The following is an 18422-nucleotide window of genomic DNA, read 5'->3' as shown; positions in this document are numbered from 1 at the left end:
CAGTACTTTAAACTCTGTTCCCCTGATGGCCCCTAGAGAATTGCACATGCAGGAAAATCATCTCCTTGTGTCCTGCCAGCTATTTATAAGATCTGAACTGCACTCCACCCTGCTGAGGCACTGGTGACACCACCTCGGGTCAGCTCTGTAATGGGCCACAAGTGGCCGATAAACCAAAACTTCATTGGCAAGTGGGGAGAGAGTAGAGGTGAAGGAGAATCAGGCAGTGGCAGCAGAGGGGAGACTGTTAGGGCCGCCCTCCATGCAGTGCACACACTTATCAATAATAGAAATGAAAATGGGTTCATGACCCAAAGGATGGGATCTCTCCTCGTCCTTCTACTCCTCCTGGAACAAAGGATACAGTCCCCGGAACCAAAACTGGGCTGATGCTAAGGATGGCAGTTCTGATCCTTTAAAGAAAGTCTGTTGTGAGAGCTTAGTGGATGATGGTAAGGACTGGTTAAATCTGTCTATTGCTAGTGAGAATAAATACACGGTGTTAAAAAGACAGGGGATATTCAGAATTATGGAGGAACTGGACCCAGCTCATTGGGTTCAAACCACAGGAGCTGTCCCTTCAAGGATATGTCTTCATTTTCCCTGTATTTTGGGGACAGTTAGGGCAGAAGGCATTCCCATGGAAGGCAGCTGCATGTTTGTGCGGCTGACTTTCTGTGAAGTTAAGAGAGACTCAGCGTCTCACTGGATTTAGAGCTGAGGACAACCTTTCAGAGTGGACTCATCTGTTCATGGATGGGGATGGAAGGCTCGCCTCTCCCCTTTCCTTGAATTCTGTGTGAGTATGAGGAAGGGGAAGTATGTGAGCGACTTGAAGAAGGTGACAACGAAGTAAGAGCAGCAACTGGGATACGTTAACGGGGCTGCAGGATCTTCACGACGCAGCTGAGGGAGTCTGGAGTAGCGAAAGCCAAATACTGAGCACAAAGCCAGTCCTCCAGGCTGACGCCACCTTCCCTGTCCAGGGACTTCTCAGCAAACTTGATCATGAGCAGTGTTCGCTTGATGTCTAGCCAGTTTTGGAGCAAGGCATTCCTCTGCACTGGGCTAGGGGAGGCAGTGAAAGTCTGGAAGAGGCCTTCCCGGGGGCCCCAGAGCAGACACTGGAGGATGCCTTTGGCGCCTGAAATGAGGAGTCGCTCAGAAGGGTTGGGGTTCAGGAGGCAGCTGGCCAGCTGCTGCAGGCCCCGGGAATAGGGGGAGCGGAGTGGGATGCGAGGCAGGTCTGCTCGAGTATATTCCTTCTCCTTCAGCTCCGGGTTCTCATCGAAGGGGTTGGGCAGGTGCAGCATCTCGTAGATGAGGATGCCTGTCTGGAACTCATCACACTTTTTATACTGGGTGGCTGTGATGATCTCTGGGGCGAGGCGGGACTGGTCCCGGAGGATCTCAGGGTCCACCAGATGGCTCTTCTGCTTGGCTTGAGAGAAGTTGCTTACTATGAGCCTCGTGGGACAAGAAGAGGTGGGGCCGGGCTCCGCAGGCCCAAGGCCCTGGGCGGGTCCCCCGGGCTGGTAGTGGACAAGCAGCAGGTTCTCCAGACGCAGATCGCAGTGAGTGACGTGGTAGGGTTTGAGGTGCTCCAGGCCGGAGCACAGCTGCAAGAGCAGCAGACACACTTGCCTCTCATACACGTCAGGGCTTTTCCCATGCTGCGTTAGAGAGTCGCGCACAAAGTCGGCCACGGTGAGACAGGGAACCTCTCTGGTGATGACCACAACGTGGCTTCTCTGCTTCCTGCTAACGACTGCCTGGCTTTCTTGGTGGGATGACTCTGCTTCAGAGCCGGGCTCTGGGCTTTTTCCATCAGTTCCTCCTTTCACCTCGTCTGTCGCTTCCATTTCATCCTCTTCCTCTTCAGGGGCATCAGGGTCCTCCCAGGGAAGCAGACGTTTAGGAACTTCAGCAAGGAAGTGACCACAGTCCTGCTGGATGTTAAAATGGACAGCCAGACTCTGCCGGACAGCCAAGCTGTGATAATACTGCTGCGATTCTTTAGCTTTGCTCTTACAGATCTGTAAGAAGAAAGCAAAGAACACAATTGAAAATGCACACTTTCATAATAAGGCTTATGATGTGTAAAGAAGTGTTACCTGGAAGGTGACTGGTGGGAGTCTGGAGTGGCAAAAGCAACAGTGTTTCAGTGAAGACACAGCGTTAGAGCTGAATCTTCAGAAAGGGTCTTGGCAAACCTGTGCTGAGTGACAGCAACAGTGTCCACATGCTTAACTTCATGTGTATTACCTCTAGTCCTTACACTAACTCTTCAAAGTAGGCCGAGGACCTAAGAATTAAAAAAACAAACCAAAACCAAAACAAACCAAGACAAAAAAACCCAAGGGCCACCAGTTTGCAAACCTAAGTCTGTCTAACACCAAAGCTTCCTCTTTCCACTGTACCTTGCCCCTCATCTAGAAAACTGAACAACAAAAAGTCATTTTCCACCCGCTTTCTGTGGAGGTTTACAGCCTAGCCTTACACAGCAGCTCAATAAATGGCTCATAAAGTAGGCCAGAATACCTTATTATATCACTGGTCAGGAGAGTGACATACAATTGGCCAAGTAAACTGTGGGTTTTCCTAACTTTTCCTAACTTTTTAACGAATGTCATTGTGATGGTCACAACTCAGGCACTCAGGGTAGAGATGAAAGAGTGAGAGAATCGTTGGTCTCAACTAGTCAGAGCAAAACAAACATTTCAATGGCAGGAGTCTGAGTTTTACACTTTCTCTTAACAGGCCTCACTGAAGGCCTAATATTCAAGCAATAAGGCCTCTCAAAAAGACCTTAAGTGGTTACGGATCAAGGAAGAGTTGCTTGATCAAAAACATTAGCCAAGAGTTCTACATACTAAAACAACTATTGTATATCTGGTCTTAAAGGGTTAGAAAAGCAAAAAGTAAATAAAATCACCCCTAAATGGATTCTCCTCATGATATGATATGAGAAGTTGACAACGGAAGGCTGAGTCTCCAACACCAGTTCATAGATCATCATAGTCTGGTCCAGACAGATCCTCCACGACCCTGGGAACCAGGTACACACTTGCCACTCTTCCTCCCCAGCAGGTGCACGCTGCCACATCTCACAAACACCAAAGCCTCCCAGCAACAGGTGCTCTGTAGTGTTTACATTTGCCCGTTTATTGCAGTAACACAGAAATGCAAATTTTAAAAAGCTTTTCTAGTCATTTCTATTTAAAAAGAAAAATGTACATCTTAGGAGGACGCTGATGGGTTCTCAATTCGGAGAAGCAGCATGCTCTGATTTCCATTCAAATAGATATTAAAAAAAAAAAAGGGCCAAAGGCAAAGGAGTCTCAAGAGAGAGGAACATTCCTCTCTCATTTACTGTATTTATACATATTTATTACAGTTAGAGACTTGATATGAGTGATTCAATGCCACACACACACACGCATGCACACATGCACACACACACACATAGGTCTGAAAACAAGTTCCTTCAAGTCTTCTACCACCTACCTAATAAGTTTGAGGGCACAGTAAGCATCTCTTCTTTAAGCAAATTTCTGGTCTTAAAACAGAGATATCCCCAGACTGAGTTCAAGTTCAAACATATATCTTTCAGAAAGCATTATCTTTGGAAAGCTCTCAAAGTCTCAGCACATGCAGTATAATATATAATCCTATATGCTCATTAATCACAACATGAATCCTTTCTATACTGTACTGTTGGCAATATTTCATATTTATATGTCATTAGGTATTTAAAAATCCTATACTAGTCATCACCTAGTTGTATGGGAGTTAGATCCACGACATGGTACCATTAACCCCATTTCCAGTTTTAATAATTTGCTCAATATCACACTGCCTGCTGGAATGAAAGTTCAAAGGTCCCAACTCCTCAGCCTTTGAAAAGTCAATCAAATACCACTGAGTTTGGCTGAATTAGACTGTGTAGTTAAACTCTCGCTGTCATCCTATAGAAAGGACACTCACCAAAGACTTGAGAGGCCTAGCATTTAGCCTCGCTACTAGCTGTGTAACCTTGGGCATTTCTCTTAATTTCTCTGGGTCCCAGTCTTTCTAATAAAGGAGACAATATAAAGAATACTGAAACCTACATCACAGGGCAATTATGAGAATCAAATGAGATCAAGTATGTAGAGCATATCTGTAAACTACAAAGCTGTACAAATGTAACATTCATAATGACTAAAACAGTTAACAACTTGTAAATGTTAAAATGATGCATTATAGAATCGTCATATTTTTTCGAACAAAGAGAGCAAGATAGAAAAATGCATCTTTCTTTTGAGTCTGAGAGCCACTAGCCCCAGCAAGGAGGCTCTCTGACCACAGGATTCATAGAGGGCAGCTAAAGAGGGACCGTTAAAGTTTCACACTTCTATGCCAGGTCAGCCCTGACAAACAAGTCAAGATCAACAGCCTGTTCTGATCTAAGACAGGCCAACCCAAGGCTAAGAGAGAGAGAACTGTTTGGCCCAACTGTAGTTTTCACTATGCCAAGTTGCACCGAAAAAAACTTGCCACCTTTGGTTTGGCATTAGAAGCAGAGATGATACTCTAATTGTTATTTCTATTCTAACTTTATCTACACACACACACACACACACACACACACACACACACACACACACATTTATATAAGATATCCTAGAGCTTTGTGAGTAGATAAGAGCATGGATACTACAACTAGAATTTATGTTTAGCTTCACAGATCAACTTGAGATAAAAGTTCAAAGTGATTTACAAAGAAGAAATGATAAATTGTTCAGTCATTTTGGATGCTCTGAAGGGAAATGGTCTGCCTAAATAGCCAAGCTGAGGAGGTAGCACTTCCTTATCTCTTCATCTTATAATATGTAGACAGGCTGGAGAATAATGGGTCACTCTAGTTGTAAGGGCAAAGGAGAAAGGGAGAAGACTGGAGTGTGAAAGAGGAAAACAAAATACCAGGGCTTTTGATTGGCTCATAACCATGAGAACAGTTACAACCAAAACACAGACCTATGGAGATTTCCATAATAGGATTTCTCATATGATGAGTATCTCATAAATCTTTATTATGGAGCCTGCGATGATGTTAATTTAGGTAGGAGTATTATGTTATTCTATGTACCACATAGTAGCCATTTTTCAAATATTAATAACTTCTTTAGTTTAAAAAAAAAACCTCAAAATGACCTGACTTCAGATGATAAATTTCTAGTCCAAAAGTCATTTCAGAAAACGAGCCACTCTTTCCAGAACAAATGGACAGGGTTCTTCTAGCTGGTTGTTGTTTTTTTTTCCTTCTTCCCTTATCCAGTATTTTCTCTAGCAGAGATCAAAGTAACTTCTTCTTGGCCTCCCATTTTTATTTACTTTTCTTGAAAGGAATTCATACTCCTTCCTTACAAAGCGTAGCTGGCTTGAACTGAAAGATCCACTCCTCAAGAAGAATGATTTCCACAGGACTCCTAGGCTTCACAAAATTTTGAAATAGGAACAAAACTGGAGCTGGAATGGTCCTATATCTTCATGTAAGATTCCCTTTTGTAATGGGAGAAAAATCATCTCATATTTGTTTTGACTATGTATGGGAAAGCCTATTTAAAACACTGCCAATTTTGACAGACTGTACTGTGTACATTTTCTGAATGGGAAGAAAAGCCCTAGGAGAGCCTGAGCCACAGTGACACTAGAGGGAGCTGCAACATCAAGATCCTGGAGTCGTTTGCATGGAGACTGCAGCAAGAGAGCAAAACCAGGCTGGTGAAGGTTGAATCTTGTAAAATATGCCATAGGTCCTCTTTGTGGACAAGTTCTTGGTTCTGTGAAGGTGGCAATGCCTAATTCATGAAAAGGGAACACTTGGTGTGAGGAGCACAAGCAGGAAGGGATGCCCATCCTGGGCACAGTGACTCTTGTCTCTCTGCCCACTCACAAGGCACACCTTCTGGAGCTACTTCTCCAGAGGAAGCCAGAAGAACATCAGAAGGGACAGTCAGCCAGCTGGTAGTTCCACGCCCACCAATGTGGACAATACATTGTCCCAAAAACAGAGGTTTGAGGGAAACTGAGTGCTTGTCTCAGTTAATAAAGATGAGTGAGAACGGAGAAGGGGAAGGAGAAATATTGATTCCTATCAATTGTGCATTCAAACAAGTATCCGACAGCTCCTTAAGCTTCCTATCTGTGGAACACAGCATCCTGAAGCAATCTGGCCAGAGCCCCTAAATACAGTGGGGTGGGGGACTCCTTAACCACTGTTAAATCATCTGTTGGAAAATGGGGAAAAAAATGCTTCCAGAATCAGAGCCAAATTAATCTCTCCTGAGAACTTCTTAGACCCAGGGCAAAATATACAACACTTAACACAAGCCTGATCTTAGTGGGGAAACAGAGCTGACAATGGATCCTCACACACAACCTGAGAAGTTTAATTCCAAACATTCATTTCAGTGCAGGAGCTCATTTTCTGTGTTGCTCAGGGCAACTACTCTGCATATCTTTGAGGCAAATTTGCCATTATAAAGCATTTATGTTTATTATAATAATCTCAACCTAGATAGCTAACTTTAAAAAAGTAGACTGTGAGGGGCTTTGACTGTAAAGCCTCATTAAAAGCAGCTGGGAAGGAGAAGACAGCGTTATGTGTCTAATGCTACTGACACTTTCAGAATGCCCACGATGCCTGGGACCTGTAAAGAGGCTGTACATCTTGCTGCCCTTTCAGTATTGGGGAGTGGAATAGATATTCAGTTTAAGGCAACAAAGTAGGGAGGTGGGGGGGAAAGGTGGACATTTGGCAAAACAGGATGGCTATGGAATAAATCAGTTGTTGAATGGGGAGTGGTATTATCTGTTCTTACTTACTCTACCTTCCTCCCAAAGGCTTCCTGAAATGCTGGTGTTTGAGGGGTCTGCTCTCTATCCTCTTTTCTCATTGACGTACTCCCTTCAGTAAGCTCATGGCTTCAGCCCTCTTGATATACTGCTGGCTTCCACGTCTACATTTGCAATCCAAACTTGTCTCTGAGCTTCAGACTTATCTATACAACAGCCTACTTGATTTCTCTCCATGTATGTTCCATCCTATAGATGGATGCCTTAAACTCAACATAACCAAACCTGAACTTTTCCCCACCAAATTCCCTGTTCTTCCAGTACGCCCTCTATTGGTGAATGGCTCTGTTATCTGTCCCGACATCTAGATGAGATATGAAGTTCACTCTGGATTTCTCCTCCATCTTCATTCCCTGCATCTAGTCAATTACCAACTTCTACTGATTTTGTTCCCATATAACTTTCAAATTATCCTCTTTTCTCCATCTCTATGGCTACCATTGTCATTTGCTGGTCTACTACAAAAGATTTCCAACTGGTCTCCCTGCCTCTCATGTGATTCCCCTCAAACACACCTTCTACGTGGTCACCAGAGCTACCTTTCAAAAAAAAAAATTGGATAAACTTCCTCGTGGTTTCTCATTATCTTCACAGGATAAAGTCCTGGCTTGGCCTCTCTTTCTAGTCTTAGTTCTCACCCCTCTTCTACGTTTGCCACACTGAGCTCCATGCAGCCAGAGCCCTACTCCTACCCTCCAGGTATTCTCTCTGATTTAGGCTCCTCTTCTCCCCTCATATGCCTGAGGGATTCCCCTTACTTTTTTCAAAGTCATCACATGCATCATGCGTGTCAAGGAGAGAAAGTGCTATATACCCTAAACCTCCTTTCTGTTTCACCTGCATCTCATGTACAGGTCTCTATTATTGCAGCTGTCACATTTTTCTTTTGTCTGTCTTAAGAGCAGATATTTGTATCTTTGGGTTCCAGCACAGAGCAAGACACATGCTCAGTATGTCTGCACAAATACTAAGAGAGGTGACATCTGACCTGGTATAGCCATAAGGCTTATTTACTCAGAACAGCTAGAATATATGCATAGCTTTTACTAAACACATGGAAGTTGGCAAGGTGATGGGGAGGGGGCAATGGCTGACAAATCTGGGTAATATACACTCATGACCTGACTACACAAATGAGTAAAATCTGAACAGTGAGGGCTGTCTGCTGAGTCCAGGCTGCCTTGGAGGCTCAGGGGTTTTGTATTGCACAAAAACCACACAAAACAACACTGTTCTTCATCATTCCATTCAATTTTCTCTTTTCCCCAAAGAAAGAAATAATTACAAAATACAGGACTCTTCAAAAATATTCTACATTAGCTTTTATTTTTCTATTATGGGCCCAGTCGGCCTAGTATGACTTCAGCTGACTTCCACTTTATCAGCAGGGATTCTCATTTCCAGCTCGCACTAAGCACTTTACAGTTCCTCAGTGAACTTTAAGTGAGATGGATATTGTAGGGAATGAATGGTAGAGGGACAAAAATGAGAAACACTGAATATCACACACACACTATACCATCTGTGGTATTTTGTCACATTACCCAAAAGCACAACTCCATACGGGAAAGAGTATAGAATGAAAACTGGCAAATTCTAAATTGATATCCATTATTTGGTACAACCTCACTCTAAGAATACAGGCTGATCATCAATTGACCTCAATTCCTTGATCTGCCCAGGAAGAGTACTGCTTTACTTGCTGCTACACAGCTAAGACCTATACACACTCAATGCTGTTACAAATATATCCAAAATGGATTAAGTGTTTAATATATAAATGCTCTCTGGGCCCCAAGTACTCAGAACTCCATGCTATAGGAATCTGCTATGAGACCTGTCAGGTAGGCCAGGTATTTTACAGATTGAATTGCTGCAAAAATATTCACATGCCCAAAAAACATTTTGGAGTCTAGAAGAGAAATTCAAGAAGGCAACTGTATAAGATTTTTCTATTTTATTTGTGATTTGTACTCATAAAATCTTTTTAGGCTCCCACTCAGCATATGGATCAAAAGAAAATCACCTGTTCCTGAGCCAGTAATTTAGGCTGACAGAATGACACCCAGGATGATCACACTAGAGAAACTGAGGCACAGCACAGTTCAATAACCTGCTGAGGGCCCAGATTAGGAATTCACTTAATTTGAATCCCAATTTATAATTCCCATCTATGTCCTCTCACCTCATTAATTAAAGCTATGGCTCCCTTTTCCTACTAGACAATTCATTTTGATTCTAGGTTTACATGAGCACTCCAAACTTCTTCTTTCTAAATCAATTTCCAGCTGAGACTTTAAGGCACTTCTGTATGCATTCAGCTCTGAAATAAAGTGGACACTGACCTAGGATGGCTATGAGTCTGTAGAGCTGGCTGCTGATTAATCACTTTCTGTGAAGTTCTAATGCTGGGCATATTTGTGTTGAATTATGATAATGAAAGTGGTTTCCTCTAAAGCTTTTTCCTTGTCACTAAGCCAGTAATTAATTGCCTGATCCTATAGTCTGAACTAGTTGTAAATTCCTACCAATCATAGTTATTCCTATTAATGCTTTTTCATTTAGTGTCTTGCTTTCTCAGCATCCACCCAAATGAGATCAATGGAGACTCCAGAGTCAAAATGCAATAAAAGATGCTGGTCTCCACAGTTCACCTCTATTTTATTACAAGCTTTTAACAAGATTCTTGGCATAGCTGGAAGAAAAGAAGCTGCTCCAGTGCTGTAATAGGAAAGTGTACATCTTCACTAAGCTTTGTGTGCTCTATCCCTGAGAACAAAGACCAGGACTACTTTAAAAAGAGAAGATACCTAGTACCACAGAGTTGGAACTACTGGAAAAATAAGTCAGAAATTTATACTTTTTGCTTATAAAAGATTTTCATCACCTTCCTCGAGGTAATTTCATCAATTTCTCATGTGGTCTCACATAGCAGCATTTGTTATAAAATGATCTCATGACAACGGTGAAAAAAGAATGTCCCACTGACACTGAGCCATAATTTTACCAACTGTCCACCCTGCTTCTAGGCAAAAGGCTGTCATTTGTCCATTCAGGGATAACACTGAGACACAGCAGGGTCAATCTATTGACTCAGGTATGATATAATAGGACAAGTTCCACATAGGAATAAGGAGGCAGCCTGCCATAAAGCTAATGACGATATGCAGAAATAATTGTTCCTCTCTGTTCTCAGTTTCTTCCTGTGTAGAATGACAAAGGCCTGCCTTTCTAAAGTTGATGAGTGTACTTTGAGGACTACATGTTTGGTCAGTGGCTACCCAGATTCTTTGAAAGGTGGCAAAAGCAAGGTGGATTTTATTTAGAGCAGGGAAGTTAAGGGCTGGAGGCCAGCCAGCATGTAGCCACAGAGACAGACGGTCCAATCTACCGCGTGGTGGCTCACCAAATGGTGACGAGGGGATAAAAGGAGACATGAATAACACAGAAACAGGAGTTGAACGTTAAATATTGTCTGGGAATCAATTTGGCCTTTCCTTCACCAAAACACTTAAAAATACATTGTGCTCACTGCCTCCTCAGCCTCCCCGTTCCATATTTCCACTAACTCACTGCATTGGATATCCACTTCCACTAGTACCAAGACTGTATTTTTTTGAGGTTTACCAGAGATTCAACTCCTGCCTTCTCATTCTGCTCAAGCCTTCTGCAATCTTGGACTCTGATCTGTGGGCCCTTGTTCTTTGCTACATCCTCTCCAAATTTTCCTGCTTTATGTCACTTAGCTGTGTGGGCCTTTTCCCAATTTGCAGACTTTACCACTACAGTCTCATACATTCCCACAGCTTGAACTAAATCAAGTTTATGAGAGGACTAGGTAAACTTGACCTCCCTTCTGAGTACCGAACTCACATTTTTGTCTGGTTACAGGCTTTCTCTTGACTTGGCTATCTCATGGGCATGCTCCACAGAGAGCTCATCTTTCTGGCTTTTCTGATTCATATTTCAGTTAATGGCATCACCATCCTCCTGGGGTTGCTCCTCCGTGAAATCTTAGCACAGTGCCCTCATCTTACATCCAGCCGCGCACCAGACATGGTCGATGGCCTGCCTCAGCTCTCTCACTGCCTGTCCCTTCTTTTCCATGGTCCTATTTCAGGATCTCTTTATTATTTACCTGGACAATTGCAATAGTATAATGACTGGCTTGCCTGCTTCCGATTCTTCTGGACTCTTCCACTGCAGTTTACTTCCCAAATCATTAATCTTATGTCATCTTTCTGTTTAAAAATCCTTAATGGTTTCCCACAAAACACAAAATACAGCCCAACCTCTTAAGCTCATCAATCAAAGCCTCTAAATTTGGTCCCAAATCTTTCCACTATTCAATTTTCCACTATTCTCTCCATGCACTGTATTCACCCCTAAGACTAGTGTGAAAGGGACACTAGAGGCCCTTTTGTATTGGCCCTGAGGTAAGTGTTAACAATGACTTCTTTCATTCATTGATCTTTATTTATCTTTACATCTCCACACCACTGTGAACCTTTATTATAACGTCTTGTTTAAAAGTTATTTATGTCTTTGTCTTTCCCACTGGAATATATGCTCTTTGAGGGCAAGGCTTTTGTCTTATTCATATGTATTTCTGTATTCTGTTAAATGTGATATAACAGAGATATCACAATGTTTTATACAGTAAATGTTAGAAATATTTATTGAATGCCCATTATGTACACGTGGTGCGGTGGATAAGATGCTGCACTCCCAATGCAGGGGGCCTGGGTTCTAACCCTGGTCAGGGAGCTAGATCCCACATGCATGCCACATCTAAGAGTTTGCATGCCACAACTAAGGAGCCTGTTAGCCGCAACTAAGGAGCCCGCCTGCCACAACTAAGACCTGGTGTAAATAAATAAATAAATAAATAAATAAATAAGAAGATCAGAGAAGAAAATTCACAGAGCTGGATTCTTTAAGAAAATAGAGGTGTTTTCTAGGTACATGAGAAGAAGAGTGGTGAAGTAAATAGCTACCATTTACTGAATGCTTACTTTGTGTCAAATGATGCTCTGAGCACTATATACATCTCTATGTACATATTGACTCTTGTGATTTTTCACAATGGCTTTAAGAAGAATGAAGTTTTTTCTCCATTTTACAGGTAAGGACACAGGCTTAGAAAAGACAAGTAACTGGGCCAAGGTAACACAGCCAATAAGCTGCTAAAGCACAAATTTAAAGCTCAGTATCAAATGATCCAAAATCTCCAATTCCTTAGCTTTTTCAATGAAAAGACATTATGACATCATTTTTAAACAAAATAAAAACTGCCTATAATCCTCACCACTCTAAATTTAGAAATTGTTTGCATATTACCATTTTGTAGGTCAATTTTTTTAAAAGTTATGGTCCTAGTATTTGCTATTCTGCTATTTTAATGTGACATTTTACAAAAAATGTTTTCCATGATTTTATACAGTCTTCATGATGACCATTTTTAATGGCTGCAAACATTCCATTGGGCTGATATACCATAATTTATTACATTGTTTCCTTAATATCAGGCATTTTGTTTCCAATTTTGGGCAGTGCTGAAATTCTGAGGGATTGTAACATTAGTAGCTTTCTCTCATAATTTTAAGGAAATATGTTTATGATTTTGAAGGAATGAGAAAGAAAATATCTAAGTGCAGAGCATATTAAAAATATGCTCAGGCTAGTGCCTAATATTAATGAAGAATAATACTGAGTGACAAAAGAATGTTGAGAAGTAATTTTCCATTATTATTAACAACAATAATGCAGTTTTATTATATTTTATATATACTTCATAGTTTACAAAAGCAGTTTCACTACATAAACACATACACATATAACAATCTTACAAGGTAGGAAGGGCAGTGAAAATCAAGGGAGATTACATGACTTGTTTGGGAACACACAATGATAGATTCAGAATTTGGACTCATGTCAGCTGACTACTTTTAGTTGAAGACCGATACAATTCAGATATCACACTGAATGAAAAACAGAATAAAGCTATGAACCGAACTGTGTCTTCCCAAGATTCATATGTCAAAGCCCCAACCCCCAGTGTGACATATTCTCTCCCCCACCCTCCCAAGCCTGACATAAGGACACAGCAAGAAGGTGGCTGTCTATAAGCCAGGAATAGAATCCTCCTTTCCAGTCTCCAGAACTGGGAGAAAATAAATTTCTGTTGTTCCTAAAGCCATCCAGTCTATGGTATTTTGTTATGGCAGCCCAAGCAGACTAAGACCTTGATACTGAGAAGTGGGGCACTGCTGTAACCAATACCCAAAAATGTAGAAGTGGGTTTGGAATTGGGTAGAAGCTGGAAGAGTTTTAAGATTCATAATAGAAAAAGCCTAGATACTTATGAACAGACTGTTGCTAGAAATATGGACATTAAGGGTGATTCTGGTGAGGTCTCGGAAACGAGGAACATATTATTAGAAAATAGAAAAAAAGGTGAGATTTCTAATAAAATGGCAAAGAACCTGGCTAAACTGTGTTCCAGTATTTTGCGGAAGGTAGAACTAGTGAGCAATGAAATTGGATATTTAGCTGAGAGACTTCTAAATAAAGGGTTAAAGGAATGACTTGTTTCCTCTTGACTGCTTATAGTGAAGTGCAAAGGGAGAAAGAACTGAAGAAGGAATTGTTAAGCAAAAAGGAACCAGGGCTTGAAGATTTAGAAAACTCTCAACCTACTCACAGATTGGGAAGGCCGCGAGGAACCTGCTCAGTGCCTCAGAGGTAGGCTGCCCTGGCAGAGTCATGTGAGCAGGGCCCCTACAAAGAGCCAAAGGGGGCTTCCCTGGTGGCACAGTGGTTGAGAGTCCGCCTGCTGATGCAGGGGACGTGGGTTCGTGCCCTGGTCTGGGAAGATCCCACATGCTGAGGAGCGGCTGGGCCCGTGAGCCATGGCCGCTGAGCCTGCGCATCCGGAGCCTGTGCCCCGCAACGGGAGAGGCCACAACAGTGAGAGGCCCGTGTACCGCAAAAAAAAAAAAAAAAAAAAAAGAGCCAAAGGATCAGGGTGCCCAGCAGAGCCATAGCGGTGATGCTATTATCTCAATGGGCCTGGAGGGCAGAGTACTGAGTCAAAGAGGATTATTCTTGAGCCTTAATATCTAACGGAATTTGCCTTGCAAGGTTTTGGATTTGCTTGGGACCCATCATCCTTTCCTTCCTTCTGATTTCTCCCTTTTAGAATGGGATTGTGTATCCTATGCTTGTCCACCACTGTATTTTGGAAGTACATAACTTGACTAGTTTCATAGGTTTACAGTTGGAAAGGAAATTTGTCTCAGGATTTAACAGACCTTGAGTTTCACACATATCTCATTTAGATAATATTTATGTCATCTATTGAGACTTTGGACTTTAGACTTCAGAGTTGATGCTAGAATGAGTTAAGACCTTTGGGGCTGTTGGGATGGACTGAACATATTTTGCATGTGTTAAGAACATGAATTTTGGGGGACCAGGAGTAGAATGCTATGGACTGAACTGTGAACCCCCCCAATTCATATGTTGACCTGTTAACCCCCAATGTTACTATATTTAGAGATAGGGCCTACAAAGAGGTAATTAGGGTTAAATGAGATCACAAGGGTGGGGCCTTGATATGGATTAGTGTCCTTATAAGAAGAGACACTAGACAGCCCCCACCCCTTCAGCCATGTGGGGACTTAGGAAGAAGGCAGCCACCTGCAAGGCAGAAAGAGAGCCCTGACTAGAAACTAAATCAGCCGGAACCTTGATCTTGGACTTTCCAGCATTCGGAACTGTGAGAAAATAAATTTATGTTGTTTAAGCCATCCAGTCTTAGTATTTTGTTACGGCTAAGACAACACCCAACGTTAAGATCTTAGTACTCTATCACTGCAGTGGACTTGTTATTTAAGGGGTAGTATCCTTTGGTTTACAAATTGTTAAATTCTAGCACCAACTTCCTTTTGTAACATTTTAAAAGACCTTTCAGTCTCTTCAACAGACATAGAGAACAGACTTGTGGTTGTGGAGTTGGCAGGGGGTGTGGGGTGTGGGATGTGGGTGGGGGGAGGGAGGGATGGACTGGGAGCTTGGGGTTAGTAGATGCAAACTATTACATATAGAATGGATGGACAAAAAGGTCCTACTGTATAGCACAGGGAACTATATTCAATGTCCTGGGATAAATCATAATGGAAAAGAATATAAAAAAGAATGTATATATATGTATAACTGAGTCACCTTGTTGTACAGCAGAAATTATCACAACATTGTAAATCAACTATACTTCAATTTAAAAAAAAAGAGAGAGAGAAAGACAGTCATACCTGTTAAGCTACTCTAAATTCCATTAGTACGGAAAGGGATATTTTAAGACAAACAGTAGAAAGTTGTTTGTGTGAGCCAACTGCTGGTCTTTTTTGCTTATCTCTGCAAAGGTAGGGTTCACAGTATGCTAGTAGTTTATTCCTTTAAGGTTGTACTATCAACTGGATCCTTCTACAATGCCTAGAGGGTCTTCAAAGAGACATTTATAGTCACCATTTAGTGCAAAACATCCTTTCCCAAACCTGCCAACAACTCTCAGTATACAACCACTTGCCACCTGTTCTTTGGAGATTGCTTTTGCATCATTACAAGCAAAGAAATCAATACCAAACCATTGATTTGAGAAAGAGACAAGATTGAACAGCAATAATACATAAAGTTAGTCAAGCCCTACTTCTTAGTTGTTTTGAACAACAGATAGTTCAATGCCCCTTTCTGAAATAGGTACTCATCTTGCTTGCACTGGCGATCTTGTAGCAATACAGGCCCAAGATAGATGAGGCCCCATAACTCCAACCGGTATAACAGCTCTTGAATGCTACACAGAATCTCTAAATGCCTTTTTAGACTCAACAGTAACATATTAACTCGAATCTAGATCCTCTCTCTGCAGTTTACCCCTCAGTTTAATTTAAAAAGTGTGGGCTGGGGCACAGTGTCACTCTGCGAGTGTCACCAGAGAGTGAAGTGGCTTAGGTGCTGCAAATGCAGGGAGCAGCCAGCTGAAGGTCTGGTGCAAAAATATATTCTGTCTTGATAGACAGGTAAGACCAATCATTTACCTTATCCATTAATTTACTAAGACACCATCTGGTCTTTCTAAGTCAAATTAACACATACAAGTCCTTTAGATATGTTAATTAGTTTTGAACCAGTGAACAGAATCAGTAAAAAGGGACTATGGGAAGGGAGAACACTACCTTAAGCTTACACAGAGCTTTATGCTTTTAGAAACTCTTTCACATGCATTATCTTACTTGATCCTAACCTCAATCTCACAAAGTAGATGGATCATTGTTGTAAACATCTGAAAGAGGAGGAAACTGAGGCTCAAAAGATTGTTGTTCTCCTAAAATAATCTAGGGAAGAAGCTAAGGGATAGTGAAAGAAGTGAATGCCTATCAGGGGCATTTTGTTCTCTTTTAGCCAAACGGCCCCGTAAGATGGGTATCATTATTATTCCTTTCTAAAGCTGAGGAAACTGAGACTTAGAACAGCAACTTGTAACAGGGCTACTAAGTGGTAGAGTCAGGATTTGAACCCAGATCTTTTGGACTTAAAAGTCCATGCTTTATTTATTACATTGATGAAGCCTATGGCTTACTGTTACAGTGAATGTAATTGCTCAAGAATTCTTGATTTTAAGAGTTTTAGCGTTCTTAAAGAACTGGGTTGTCTGGTATGGGTGATATACATTTAAGAAGTTAATATGTGACATAACAGACAAAGTGTAGGCTATGGAGTCAGAGAGATCTGTGTTTAAATCCTAGCTCTACTAATTGCTAGCTGTGTGACCCTAAGTTTTATTCTCCTCATCTGTCAAATGGATAAAAAGATCTTAACCCCATGAAGTCGATGTGAAGATTAAATTATATAACACTAAAAAGTTCCTGGTACATCAACAAATATTGGCTACCTTCCTCTATAAAAATGTTTCTTCAGGACTTCCCTGGTGGCGCAGTGGTTGAGAGTCCGCCTGCCGATGCAGGGGACACAGGTTCGTGCCCCAGTACAGGAAGATCCCACATGCCGCGGAGAGGCTGGGCCCATGAGCCATGGATGCTGAGCCTGCGCATCCGGAGCCTGTGCTCCGCAATGGGAGAGGCCACAACAGTGAGAGGCCCGCGTACCGCAAAAAAAAAAAAAAAGTTTCTCCAGGAAGCAGAGGAGTTAGAAAGCAGGGACAGACAAGGGTCTCTTATTTGCTAGAGGATAAAGACAGAAGTATAGAGTGGAAGGCACATAACAGACCTCATTTGTACAGGAAATCTTTGCAAACAATCACAGCTCAAGTATTACCTACTTCAAGAAGAATTCTCTGGCATCGAGAGTCTGGGTTAAGGTCCTTCTAAGCTCCCACAGAATTCTGTTTACTTCTATCTTAGCATTCAGTATACTGTGTTATGTCTGTCTCTTTACATATCTGTTTTCTCCTCTAGATAATAAGTTAACCTCTCTTCTATCACAATATCTGGTGTAAGGTAGATGCTCAATAAGTTTTTGCTGAATGGAGGAATGAAGAAAAAAAAATAAAACCAGACCCATCTCAATAACAGTGTGTCAGAGAAGATTAAAATCAGATTTATAAAATTTTCTTACCTTGACTGCATAGTTATTAAGTGGATCTTTTGCATATGAAGCTGTGTAGTAAACTGCATCGCCTGCCTCACAACATGGCTTGTCACTGGTTAGCCTGAAGTCTGACCAGCTGTCCACCCCAAAACGGAGCTGGTCTTTCTGCCCAGCCATGAAGAGGTCTTCACATTTAATAGCCAGTTTCTTCAAGGCATCTGTATGAAGGCTTCGGATTTTACCCACCACTTCTTCACGATTCTCAAGTCCTCGATAAAGTGCTTGTCTCTGTGGCTTCTGGATACTCCGGCCCTGTCTACAAGAGGGACCACGCCGGCTGGACAGGGACTCTGTGCTATTGGAAAATCTATCCTTAATACTGAGAGTGGTTAAGCTGGAGATGCTGTTTGCTGCTGAGGGCACAGGTCTCTCCTTGTGCAAAGGTCTCTCCAAGGAGTCATAAGACTCAATGTCCAGTCCCTTGAGTTCATAACTGATTGAAGAGCCAGCACTGCTGGCATCCCAGTTCGGGTCGATATCATAGGTGGGATTAGCCATGACACAAAGAGTAGTTTCCAGGGATTTTTGGAGGTCTTTGGAGATTGGCTCTGTATTGGCTCTTATGATCATTTTCTTTGGCAGTGGGGGTGGTGTAGGTTGAGAAGCATTAGGTGTTTCTTGGTCTGTTTTCCCACCAAAGGTAATGGCATCATCTAAAGCTCCCTTAGGCTGCCGTGGATGCTTGGGAGGTATCATGGCTGCTCTAGATTGCCCTGTATTGTTTTAAAATAAAGAAAGAAAGGGAAAAAAAAGAATAATTAAGTAAAGTTTTCATTCTTGTTACATAATTGAAACTTAAGCAGAAATAAGGGAGGTGGCTACAAGAATATACAAAGTCAATGCTTTAATCCAAAAAT

General features: G+C 41.9%; 1 protein-coding gene across 8 annotated transcripts in view; it reads right to left on the bottom strand.

Annotated features, from left to right (window-relative positions):
- Nucleotides 1–414: 414 nt before the first annotated feature.
- PEAK1 (pseudopodium enriched atypical kinase 1) overlaps nucleotides 415–18422 on the bottom strand; it is a gene marked incomplete at its 3' end in the record, with an annotated part of 295822 nt that continues 277814 nt past the window's right edge. For all 8 annotated transcript variants that reach the window (XM_081230131.1, XM_081230134.1, XM_081230132.1 and 5 more), the window contains 2 exons: nucleotides 17533–18278; nucleotides 415–2036 (listed from right to left, as the gene is read on the bottom strand). In XM_081230131.1, the coding sequence (XP_081086257.1) occupies nucleotides 876–2036; nucleotides 17533–18278 (1907 nt within the window). The remainder of the gene's footprint in view (nucleotides 2037–17532; nucleotides 18279–18422) is intronic.

Source organism: Mesoplodon bidens, assembly GCF_964165515.1.
Source record: "Mesoplodon bidens genome assembly, chromosome: 3".
Lineage (NCBI taxonomy): Eukaryota > Metazoa > Chordata > Mammalia > Artiodactyla > Ziphiidae > Mesoplodon > Mesoplodon bidens.
The sequence above is the reverse complement of the archived record's forward strand: the minus strand, read 5'-3'. Positions and strand labels throughout refer to the sequence as shown.